Source organism: Empidonax traillii, unplaced genomic scaffold (assembly GCF_003031625.1).
Source record: "Empidonax traillii isolate 1590-97213 ecotype Southwest subspecies unplaced genomic scaffold, ASM303162v1 scaffold688:size580741, whole genome shotgun sequence".
In the NCBI taxonomy this organism is placed as follows: Eukaryota; Metazoa; Chordata; class Aves; order Passeriformes; family Tyrannidae; genus Empidonax; species Empidonax traillii.
The window spans coordinates 426,867-439,598 of NW_020955881.1; the positions used below are offsets into that span (position 1 = coordinate 426,867).

The following is a 12,732-nucleotide window of genomic DNA, read 5'->3' on the forward strand; positions in this document are numbered from 1 at the left end:
GAAAATCCCTGTCCTTCTACATAAGGAAAGCCACACTGTGGGAAGACATGCTGAGCCATGGCCTTCTAATGTCTCTGCCTCTTCACCTACAGAGAAACTTTCATCCTACAATTCGTAGAACATGCTCTTTTCACCCCTTAAGGCCAACTAGAAGAGACAACCTAAAAACTATTACCTGCTATGTAATCTATGACTTCTTCATTTCTTCTGACTGAAATGTGATAACAGACAGAAGTTTATTGCTTTTTTAAGTGGTTTTAATTCCAATAACAAAAATTAAATTACTATTATGGTAATGTTAAGAAAGAGAGGCTAAGTTAGACTGAATTATACAAGCTTATGAAGTTCAGCATTAAGTACCCACAACTCAAACATAATAACGTGCTCTAAGGACCTCCATGTTCTTGCAGGCAGCAACTGAACATGAGTCAGTAGCATGCCCTTGCAGTGATGAAGGCTAACTACAGACAAAGTTATATTAGGAAAAACCTAGCCAGCAAGGCAAAGAAATCGGTCATTTCCCTGCATTCAGCATTTTGGACACAATTCTGGAATACTGTGTGGTTTTGTGTCCACCAGTATGAAAAATCCTTGCAGAATTGTAAAACCTGTCTGGACAAGGCCATGGGTGACTTGATCTCACTTTGAAATTAGCCCTGTTCTGAGCAGGGATCAGAACAAGACCTCCAAAAGTCCCTTCCAACCTAAACTTTTCTGTAAGCTGCAATTCAAATGTTTGGACATTCACAGAATAAGAGTCTGAAGGGCCTCAACTGTGATTTAGACTGACATGGTTCAGAGTTTGAAAACATATCCTCCTGCCTGAGAAGCATAGGTACTGCTGTGCCTGATGTGTCCAAGTGGATGAATGAGGGGTCAACTGTATTTACATTCCTAGTATCTTTTTCTCCTCCTGGAATCTAACTTCTGTATTTTGTAACTGAGACCTACATCTTAGTCCGCAGAGTCATTTTAATGTAAGTTTTGGCTTTGTTTCTGTTAGGAAACATTCAAGTAATTGCCCAGCACAGCTGCACAGGACAGACTGGATGTTCCTGAGATGTTAATTCTGTAACTGTCAGTGATGTTTTTCAGGTGCTGCATTTGGACGTCTTATTGGGGAAATCATGGCAGCCCTTTTTCCCAACGGGATCCTCTTCGATGATATTGTTTATCAGATCTTACCTGGAGGTTATGCTGTCATTGGTGAGTCTCCATGTCTTTTCTTTTTCTCCACTTGGTCCCATCATCGTAACTTTCCTGGTTGACATGACATGCTGTTGCTATATGATAGTCTTCTCTCCCTATTCCTTTTCCACCCTACCTGGGAAAGGTGCAGCAGCTTTGACGGGAGCCGTGAGCCACACTGTCTCTACTGCTGTGATCTGCTTCGAGCTGACAGGTCAGATCTCTCACATCCTCCCTATGATGGTGGCTGTCATTCTTGCCAACATGGTGGCCCAGAGCTTGCAGCCCAGCCTCTATGACAGCATCATCCAGGTGAAGAAGTTGCCCTATCTGCCAGACCTGGGCTGGAATCACATAAGGTATAGTTGTAAAACAGAGGTGGAGGCAGGGAGTGGCAAAGAAATAAAGTAGAAAAGGATAAGACCACAGGAGAAAAAAAAGTTATGAAAAGGGGATAGTACTACAAAGGAAATAAAAAGACAGAAAAGGCTTGCAGTGCAAAAAAAAACAAGTGGTGGAACAGAACTATAGTTCATACACAAAAATAGAGAAAAGTCCTCTTTTTTAACTGGAAGCACGGGTTTGAATGACCTGCAGTGTTACTGAATCTGTATGAAAATTGCCAAATTGCTATAGTTAAAAAATTTAAAAATGGAGAGTTTAATTTATCTTAATCCAGTGGGGTTTTTCTAGCGATTGTTTGAAATACTATTTTATTTGGATATTTTGCTTGAAGCAAAATTCAGTTATTCATACATATGACTTCCTCTCTCTAGGATATGTAATATACATAGGTAAATATTTAAAAAAAAATCTATACATATGTGTATATTTTTTGGTGCAGGGTAATGGGGTGGAATACAACTGTAAGGAATATCCAGTTAGTCTGCGTTGATCCTGTTGGAAAGTTCTCTGGTTAGTCATGCAGAAGATCATTTGGTATTTGTAATTTCAACTTCCACTTTTTAAAGCAGTGGTCATTTATGTATTTCTTTAGGGAATTTATCTGCTGGGCATTGTTAATATGTTAACTCTTCCTCTTATTGTCTACAAATTCACAGCAAATACAATATCTTTGTGGAGGATATTATGGTCCAAGATGTGAAATTTGTCTCCTCCAACTGTAAATACCGAGACTTGCAAACTGTACTCCAAAGCACCACAGTGAAGACTTTGCCCTTGGTGGACTCACCAGGTAAGCAATGTGAAGAAACTTGTCTTTCCTGAAGACTATCTCAGCTTAAAGAGATAAAGAAACTAGCTTTCAAATTACATGCTGTGAAACAGACAGTGTGAACCTGCTACATAAAAAATCTCCCAAAAAATCTTTCTCTGTGGATGATGTATGACAGCAGGCTGCTCCAGCTGGTCAGACAGGTAAGCTGGAGTCTGGGTGGTGAAGCAGATATAGCACACAGGGGAGGTGTGTGGGAAGTTTGTAGGCTGAACTGTGATAACAGGGCCCTCCTGGGATCTTGCATTAGTAAAGAGCCTCCTTCTGACGTGGTGCTGAGGAGTGGCACAGCTCAGGAATGGTGAGCTTCCTTGCCACAGCCTAGTAGCAACTAGCACGGCTGCTTAATGACTTTTGTACAGCTCTAGACAGAACGAACCTGAGCACTTTGAAGAGCCTAGAGGGAGGAGAGGGACATTCAAAACCTTGAAGTGGCTTAATGGCTTCTCTGCTCTGTGTTGTGCAGAAACCATGATCCTTCTGGGGTCTATAGAGCGATCTGAACTGCAAGCTCTCCTCCAGAGACATATAAGCCCAGAACGACGACAGCTCCTCAACAGAGAAATGCAGCAGAAGCTGTCTGAGGCACCCTACGATGGATACAGCCAGGGACCCTGGGCAAACCTGCCAAAGCTGAAGCATGACTCTTTTGCTTATGTTGATGAGGATGAGGATACAGATGAGAAGGGAGAGGTGAGGGAGACAACTGCAGAGACTGCAACACAGAGACTGCTTAAGAATCAGTAAGGCATTTGGAGGGGCTGAGAAAGAAATGACACAAGGTGGACTTTATTTTCTCTCCTTTCCGTAACAGCTGCCTCAGTCCCCAAGTCCCACTCCCAGTTACCCAGAGGAGCCAAATGGCCTGACAAATCCTCTTAAACAAATGACTGAAACTTTGGAGCCCCAGCAACACTCAGGTATGGTAACTTCTGGCATGCCTCAAACACATCCTAGCCAGCTTGGGGAAGCTTTCATGCTAACTGTGTGTACATGCCTGTGCAAGGCGCTAGTTTCCCAGAGACTGAGAGAAGGAGCTTTCTCTGCCTTTCCAGTATTAAAGATACTTTGTTAGTGCACCTCAAAATCAGCGTCCTGTACCTGGAAAGATCTTCTGTTATGATCCCTCAGAGAGCATGGCCAAAGTAGGCCCACAAAAGATGCTCTCTTTTAGTTCTCCCCACTCCACCCTTTGCAATAACATCTCCTTTGACATTTTCTGGAGAGTCTGCATGGAAGATCTCTTGGCTTCTTCACCACATGGATTAATTTCCCTGGGGAAAGCAGCCTGAGAGCTAAACATCTGCACTTGATTTTTGAGTAGCTTAGGCTGTTGTTCAGCCTTCTCCAAAACTGAACAGTTCCTCCCTTAGATATGCATCTCTTTGATTCAGCTACATTAATATGATGGACAAATACTGATGCATTGTGTTCTTTGTTTACCAATCCAGCCTATATTAGCTTTGCTCTCAAGACTGTACTCATAGCACATTTCTGATTCATATATCACGTGTATTTGATACAGGATGGTGGGTTGTTTTTCTCCTTTATGCATCCTGAAACATGCAGAGAGTGAGTAAGCACAGAGATGTAGCCCAGTATTGAGAACAAATACAGAGGATAGGGCTTTGGCTCATGCTTTTAGGCACCCAGAGGTTAGCATATAATACAGCATATAGCACATTCTGGTTCATTAACGTCCCTCATGTATGACTAAACCTCTAAGGCATAGAAAAACCCATGCTATGCTTTCACAGCAGTGGAGTGCTGGAGCAGCCATCCACCTTCCCTAACAAAGCAGAAAAAGAATCACATATGAAAACAAGGACAGTGTGTGAGACATTTTACATGAAGATAGTACTGAGTGACCCAGGAACGACAAGAGGAAGTGGTACTGGAATGACTCCATGAGGCCTTGCTGTTTGTAGTTTTCAGCTATCATTGTTTCTGACCAAAATTACTCCACAGCCTTGTTTACAACAGCATGAAATTCTCTCCTGCTCTTTGCTAACTCTTGACTATCCTGCCTGGGAGTATAATTCTGGTCTTTTTGATTCCCATAATTACACTGCTGTTACAACCCATGGACTCCTCACCCCTTTGTACTTTTCACATTCAGTCTGCTGATATATTTTGTCTTTGAACTATTTTCCAAATTCTTACCTCCTTTGCCACATTCGTCCTCCATGTCACATTCTCTTTGTGGACTGCAGAAACCTCTTGTCACAGCATTTTACCCCATGTATCAGATTGCTTGCTGTGTTAGTAGTCCTGCTTTTGGGTTGTTGTTTTGGTTTTTTCTGATCTATGAATATTATCTGCAAAGACAACTATGTAATGGTTTAATTCCTGTCTTTGAGGAACAGATATTGCACGGGAATATTTATTCTGAAATGTCCCAGACACCACCTTACAAATTCATAGCTAGATTGTGACTGACTCAGCCCTATCCTATCATGTCCCTCATATTATTTCCAAGCCTGCCTTGGGTAAGGGGATGGGCAGGGGGCTTTGTATTTTTGTCTCTCATTTGTTCTTCTCTCTTTTCCATGTGTTTGTTCTCATCGTTCAGGCAATGCCAGGAGTTTGAGACAACTGATCCAGCAGCTCTTGTGCCATTGCAGCCGTCCACATGAAACAGAGAGCGCTGTCCAGGTTAGGGCTACAGAGAGCTTAGTAATACCCCAAAGAAGGAAGGGAATGCAATGGAAATAGAACCTAATGCTCAGAGACATTCAGCATTTGGCCAAAACATGGACACAATATGGTCCTGAACTCTGACAGCATCACTGGGGAACACTCTCCAAAAAGAAAAGCTGTGATTACTGTAAAGGACTGTGTATCTTCCTCAAGAGCCACTTGTGCTCAGGTGTCAAGGCTGCCACCATGATTGAGTGTGGACATCTTTTTCTCAGTGAAAAAAATTAATGATATTTTGGATAATCTGCAATAAAGTGCAGTTCTATTCCATTTGACAAACAATTTTGGTTAGACAGAGAAAAATAAAAAAAATGCTTTTGGTTCTTGCCATGTTAAATGTCCTTGGTTATTTGACACGTCTGCCCAGGCTTTGTGGATAACACATAGAGCTTATGGGAGACCCATCCACCCTAGAGCAGTGGTTGGACCCCACGTGGGATATCTTGAGAGCATCTAAGTCAGTACTAGATGGCCATGTTTGGGCACCTGAATTGCTCCACCAGAATTCCATGGTGAATTGTCATTGGCAAAGGAAGCACAGCAAGAACAAGGTACACCTTATAATGGATGAATATAAAGAAAACCTAAGCACTCAGTAATATACTATTTGGAGCAAAAAGGGGACCACATGGGGAGAAGAGGCTGTGCAGGTTTTTATTTTCTGTACTCAGTGAAACTGCGGGGGTTTTGGCTGTCCTGAAGAGTGTTTTCTCCTACAGGAGCCAGTGGAAGCTGTGGAGACAATGACACCAGAAGAGGTAAGACCAGCTGCAGAAAGAGTGAGGTTAAGTGAGTGCTTCTTATATCCATTTCCTGTCACTTGCAATACTTCCTGAACAGCAGCAACCTCAATGATTGCTACATGAAGCCATAGCTAAAGTAATTTTCTTCTTCAAGTTGCACAGTGGACAAGTCTCACTTGATAAAAGCAGATTGTCTAGCTAGATGTGATGATAAGGCTCTGACTTATCTGACCCACCTTTGAAGTCAGCCCTGCTGCAAGCAGGGTTTTGGACTAGAGACCTCCACAGGTGCCCCATCACCTAAATCCTTCTGTGGGCCTATGCTGTTCCTTCACTTTTTACACAAAGGATCGATTATCTTGCAATGACAAGGGGAAGATGCACTCAGAAAGGAAAGCAAAAGATATTCACTCCCTCTTTATGCAGGAAGAAGCAAAACCTCATCTTCTCAGAAAACCTCGGAGGTACTGGAATTGCTCTGTTTCCATAGGGATTTGACATCAGGCACAAAAGGGATGGGAAACCTCAGGGGAGTGATATGATATAATGGGCAAGACGAATGATCTACACAGGAAGGAAGAAGCATTAACAAAAGAAGGGGACTAGTTTGGGTACACAAGACAGCAACAATGCAGATCACTCTTCTTTCCTGTGTCAGATAGATGCTTGGGAACAGGAGGAGCTGAACAAGAACGTGTGCTTTGACAGCTGCCGCATAGACCCCTGCCCTTTCCAACTGGTGGAGAGAACTTCCCTGCACAAGGTGGGTGCTGATGTCTCCCTGAGGCATATATCATTTTTCTCCATCCTATCACTGCAAGTTCAGTCTATGACTTATTTCTTCTCCTTGTCTTCACCTACAACTACTACCAGCAGCAACTTCCACATCCAGTTACAGAAGTCAGTTTGTTCCTACAACCTTCTGTGTGTATCTCCAATCTCCTGCAAAACGAAAGGCTACGTGATAAGAAATCTCAGTGCATTTATTAAAAAACCTTTTGGACACCACATAGGACATCCCAGCCACTACATTAACACTGTAGTAGAATTGTAGGCCTTGCTGCTGTGGCATTAGACTGATATTTACATTCTACTTTGTCAGTGTGTAGTACTGGAATGAGTACTCCTAGATTTCTCACAGTGTTTCTGTCAGGGTTTAAAGTCTGCCTCTATCACAGGTTCTTCACTGAACTGAAGAACGTGGAAAGAGGAAGCTGGATCATGCAACTTCTAGAGTCAGCACGGGATCACTGGGGATGAAAGCAATCGTACATCAGGGGAAGAGAGGACTGGCCTTTCACTCAATGGAAAGGAAAAGTGGTCTACTAAAGTGAAAGTGCACAGTGCCTGTTTTTATAAATATTCATTTAATGTGAATGGTCAGCATATACCTTGCACAAAATTAATTAATTGCTGTTATCAAGAGGGTAAGATCTCAGCCTTGGGCAAAATAAGAACAGGTTAGCATATACTTCAGATGAGTTTGGTGTTTTCTAAAGGGCTGGCCGAAGTGATCTGAGAACCACCAGCATTTATCTTTGAGAATACAGGGGTTACAAGAAATTATACCTTAAGGCTGCAAAAAGGGGAAGTTTTGTACCTGTTACACAAAAGAGCAAGTGAGAAACTCTGAAAAAAAGAGACAAATCACATTAACTTGGATGCACTCAAAAAAGCAGGAATAAATAATCAAACTATCTGAGGTATGCACAGTTATAGCTAAATGTAAGAGTACTGACGATGGCAAGAATATAACAATTTACCATGAGCAAACTATATTTACGCAGTCTCATTTTCTTTTACATTAGGGTAAAATGTCTTCTTCCTGAGAAATTAGATTTTTCCTAGTTTACACTTGAACATGACATTCAATATCTCATGTGATGTAAAAAAAAAAAAAAAGGCAAACACCAACTGTGAAAGGATGACTAAATGTAAGACCATAGGTAAAGTCCAGCTGGAGCTCAGCTAAAAGAAATTGAAGGTTGGAAATACACCACAGATGAGCACTGAGAATGTGGAAAGTTTTAGAAAGCTAGACCTATGAAGAATAGTAAAATAATGGGGTATATTTAGGCTTAAGAAAAGAAGACTGATAACAGTGTGATATTTGCCCTTTCAAGGAGATTTTGCAGGAGAAAGGGAATAACTTGTTCTCAGTGTTCTCTCTGCACTGGATAAGCAGAAACAAGCTTAAGTTTTAACAGAAAATATTCTGGAACAGGAAAAAATGAATCTTCTATTGTTAAGGAAAGCACTAGAATAAATAACCTAAGCAGTTTCTGGCTTTACATAGGCTAGGTCAATTTCTAGCACCAAAATGAAATAGATCTGCCTAAGTCCCCAAATACACAACACAGGATATTGCATGTGATTCTCTGCCAGATGCAGGATGAGGGTGACCTTGAGAATGTGTTTTCCATCATCAACACATTCCCAACTAGGCTGCACAGCAGAAGGACTAAAGGGTAGTATTTGGCACAAAAGGGGAAGGAATGAGGTAGTTTCTCACTGGGATAACTGCAGACTTCCCTGCCTTTGTGATTCCCATTTCTAAATCCCAAGTCCCAGCTCTAGCACCAAGTACCATGTTACCAGTTTCCAAGGTCCCTGAAATGTTCTTTTGTGGTTTTGCTCACAGACCCATACGTTGTTCTCATTACTGGGCCTCAGCCACGCCTATGTAACCAGTATGGGGAAGCTGAGGGGAGTGTTGGCTTTGGAAGAGGTAAGTACAGATCCCTTACCATCCTCTTAATTAACTGCGAATGTCCCATGGATCACTGCAATACCTTACAGGTGCTGCAAATTCAAGCTGGGAATATATAAATATCTACAATTGCTGCATTTTCAATCCAGTGCTGAATTCTGAATCAACTCTTTGGAAGGCATGTAGAGGAACGGATGACTGCATTTCAGAGGAGGCAGCTGGTGTTGTTTGCAGGAATGTTAGAAGGTTCATCCTTTTCATGAGTGTAGGGCTCTTAACTGAGTGGCTATTGCTGTTTCTGAAAGTGGTGTGAAATTTGTTATTTACCATGCAATTTTTCATTACACAACCAATGTAAAAGATTATCTCCATAGGCCCCAGAGCTAGAGCTGTGACTCTTATTTGTGATCCCTTTGTCCTGGGGAGTAGATGAACTTCTGCTGAGTAAGGCTGGATCACCCTTCCCTTCATCTGCTTCTTCAGAACTTTTTTTCTTCTTACAGCTCCAGAAGGCAATAGAGGGTTCCACGCGCTCCGGGGTTCGTCTCCGCCCACCCCTCGCCAGTTTCCGTAATACCAACCGGACTTCCACCAACAGTGAGAAGGTCAGTCAGGCCACTCAGGCGTGGAACCGAGAGGACAATGGCGTGTTGGCAGCACAGCAAGCAGTGCCCTTGGGCACTGAGAGCCCATCGCCTCCCTGCTCGGACTCCCCCCAGCCCTCACACTCACATGAAGAGGGGGAAGTCCCATGCTCCACTTCTGCCACTGATACTGAGTTGGAAGAGATGGAGCTTACAGGGCCAGTTGCTGAAAACATCTCAGACATCCTCAGGGACATAAGCCTACGCACCACTGACCTGGATGAAGATGAAGATGAGGATGAGGATGTCCGCTTATAGCTGGTGTGAGGGTAGTAGTCCATCACACTCTTCAGTGAGCCAGTCTTCTTGTGTTTGCTCCTCAAAGGGAAGCTTTTGGACATTCTTTGCAATCCCCACAGAGGTATGATTCAGCTGGGAGGAGGGGCATCAGACCAACCCTTTCTTCTGCTGCATTGTCTCTGTGCAAAGACTGTTGAGCTGTTGGACTATACTGGTGTGTGCAGGCATCGGATGTGGACTGGAAGGTGCCAAAGTACAGGCTCATAATGCTTAGGCTTCTGCTGTGTCTACATAACATGGCAGAAGGGGTTGTAACAGGATATGAACACTACTGGACACTGCCAGGATGCTCTGGGTCAATCTGCCATGTGGAAAGTGGAAGAGGAGCAGTTCTTCTCATTCACCATTGGTGTCATCCTTCCAGTCACACCTGGCCCGCATACACCAGTATTACACACAGCCAGGCCCCCAGCCTAGAAGCATACTGCTGCTTCTGACTGCAATCCTGTCCATGTTGCTGCAGCTCCTTTTCACTAGCTTTATCATGCATCCCCCCCAAACATTCCCACGTAGAACATTTTTATGCTTTCTCAATTTTTACTCTGGGATTTTCCTGGATGGGGGCGCAGTTAGGAGCTTCTCCTCTGTCCTTTAGCTGAGCTATGCCCTAAAAACAGATAGGAGAAAAATATTTGGTATATATCTCAAGTCTTGAATTCAGTCAGGGCTTTAGAAAGCACTGAAAGGGAGAAAAGCCTCTTTGTTTTCCCATAATCTCTGGAATTTTTTAACAGAATGTGAAAATCTCAAGTGGGGGCATCGTCAGTGTTGGGGGAAGAGGAGTAAAGCAGCATGTATGTACCTATATTTCAAATACCCGTGTTTGTCTCTCTGAATCACTGTTCACAATTTTTCCACAGTTATAGTCTTAAAATACAAGAACTCAAAATAAAAAAAAATTATGGAGTGTTTGCAGGCTGCCAAGAAATACAGCAGAGGGAAGCTACATTTTCTACACTTTGAAAACAGGTTTCTTTCTGAAAACTCATGCTCTCTTTCCTGCTAATTCTGCACTGCTTACTTTCCACATATTTCTGCATACCTCATATCTGAGAATTCCAGCTCTCACTTTTGCCAGCTTATCTCCGTTGTGACTAACAGCAGAGACCTCAACCCTTGTCTGCAGCATCCCTCTCTATTCCAGTTCTAAATCTGGAGCAGATCTTGATCTGCATCTTGCGAAGAGATGTCTTGTCAGTTCGTGTCATGCATGCAAAATCTTAGCATCCAAAGACAAGATGCTGGTTTGTTTAACTCACCACTCTTGTGAGGTTTTCTCAGTAAATAGGCAAAACCAAATTCTGTGTATTCTGCAGCTTTCTTCTAACAGTCTACATTTCTTTCTATCATATTTTTGGTGTCTCATGGCACTTACATGCAGTCCCAAGCAGCCCATTGGATATGTTTTCACTTATCAGCAAAAGAGAATAAATCCAGGCTTGGAAAATGTGTTCTTGGGGGTATTCTCCCAAATGCTGGGTGACATCCCCTTTCCTGATATTACTGAAGTATTATCTTAGAGTGATCAGTTTCACCTTAACAGATAATTTTCCATAAGCTCTCTCAGCAGCAAGTCAAAAATATCATTACCTCTAACCCAGGCGCCAAAGGAAAATTCCCTCCTGGCTTTAATTCCAAGGATTGACATTGACCTTGCACCAATTCCTCTCTGATGATGCTTATGGGTGGGAGAGTCTGTGACAAGATTATAGTAGAAGGAAATTTTACCAGCTAGTCTCTTGAAGAGGGAAAAATTTATTTCTGCTGTCTGTAATTCAGAGCCCACCAGTTGTGTACTGTCTTTGGCACATGATTCCCCTTTATGAGCTAACTGGGGACAGCCTTTCCCTTTCTTCTGTCCTCCAAGAGTCACCCTGTCCTTGTGAGAAGACAACACTGATCTGAGGGCAAGTCTCTTGCACACACCAGCTGCTTGCCTCCACCAGAGGGGCACATTTCTGTCTGCCAGGCATTAGCACACAGCCTCCCCGCTACCTTTCTGTCACCTTCCACTGCCTGCAGAGAAGAGGCAAAACAACTGCTTTTTCTTCTCAGGGAACTGCGATAGTCCTTTACATAAGCAAAGGAGAAAGGACATTCCTTTTACATTCACATAAATGTGCAGTGAGTGACAACACTGAGATCAAATCAGATCTGAGGGTCCATGTATCCTCACGAATGACGAGTTTCTCCAAGTCACCCCCAGCCTTACAGTGCAGACTTACTTACATTTTGTAGCTCAACCAAATGCTTCCACTGAGACAGATGAGACAAGGAGAAACTTTGAGACTGGAGTCAATACACCTCCCCCTCCTCTCTCTTGAATACAGATACATGTTCTGCTCCAGTCCAACACTTCTCCTACAGTGTGTTACAGAAGAACTGGGATTTTGACTAGCTGAGAAAGCAGATGGAGTCTAAATCAAAGCCAGTGAGTGTGTGAGTCATGACAGACAGATTGTGAGCTGGGGGAGATGAAGCTGGAACAAAAATGATGCACATGGAGAGGCTTGGAGAGCTTGGAGTAAGACACAAGCTAACAACCTGGAAAGATTCTTGAGGTTTGTCACGTGAGAATATAAGAGCACACACATGTGTGCTCACACATGCGCAATTCATCCGTACCATTTTCTCACCTGTATTCATACATGAAAATGCATAGGGAGCCAGGATGGGACAAAAACCCCCCATACTGCAAAGATGGTCTGCAAAGGCTTCCATTCCATTTTACCAACAGAATCTTCAGTGAGCTGATGCCAAGTACTTTAATAGGTGTAAAATGTGCAATAAACTGACACTGAACCTTTGTCAAGGGAACTCGCCCTCCCTGGTAAACACTTCTGTCTTGTTAAACTGAGACAGCACCCAACATATAACAGTATGAGAAGAACACAACAATGAAATATCTCCATCAGAGCAGAAAATCTGGGGAAAACATCACCACCAAAAACAACAAAACAAAAACTAAATAAAATCCTTTGACCTTGTATCTTCAAAATAAATGCAATCTTAATTTCAATTAATTGTGAATTCACCGAAGTTAATAAGGCAAGAATTATGTCTTAACTTTTAATCTAGCAAAAAAATGAACTCCCACATAGCATTCAAAGATGAAAGCAGAAGTTTTGTTTTTAAATGCATCAATATAAAGAATTGAAAAAATAGGGGAGACTTAAGGTTGGTAAGACAACAGGTGGGGTTTTGGGTAGCTAT

General features: G+C 42.6%; 1 protein-coding gene across 4 annotated transcripts in view; it reads left to right on the forward strand.

Annotated features, from left to right (window-relative positions):
* CLCN1 (chloride voltage-gated channel 1) overlaps nt 1–10,699 on the forward strand; it is a 57,222-nt gene extending 46,523 nt beyond the window's left edge. For 2 of the 4 annotated variants that reach the window (XM_027899760.1, XM_027899757.1), the window contains exons 14-23: nt 1,096–1,206; nt 1,295–1,547; nt 2,250–2,383; nt 2,889–3,115; nt 3,237–3,342; nt 4,995–5,077; nt 5,842–5,880; nt 6,524–6,628; nt 8,507–8,593; nt 9,079–10,699. In XM_027899760.1, coding sequence (XP_027755561.1) covers nt 1,096–1,206; nt 1,295–1,547; nt 2,250–2,383; nt 2,889–3,115; nt 3,237–3,342; nt 4,995–5,077; nt 5,842–5,880; nt 6,524–6,628; nt 8,507–8,593; nt 9,079–9,477 — 1,544 coding nt within the window. In that variant the 3' untranslated portion in view covers nt 9,478–10,699. The remainder of the gene's footprint in view (nt 1–1,095; nt 1,207–1,294; nt 1,548–2,249; nt 2,384–2,888; nt 3,116–3,236; nt 3,343–4,994; nt 5,078–5,841; nt 5,881–6,523; nt 6,629–8,506; nt 8,594–9,078) is intronic. The other 2 variants (XM_027899758.1, XM_027899759.1) reach the window with 2 other exon arrangements.
* Nucleotides 10,700–12,732: the final 2,033 nt, after the last annotated feature.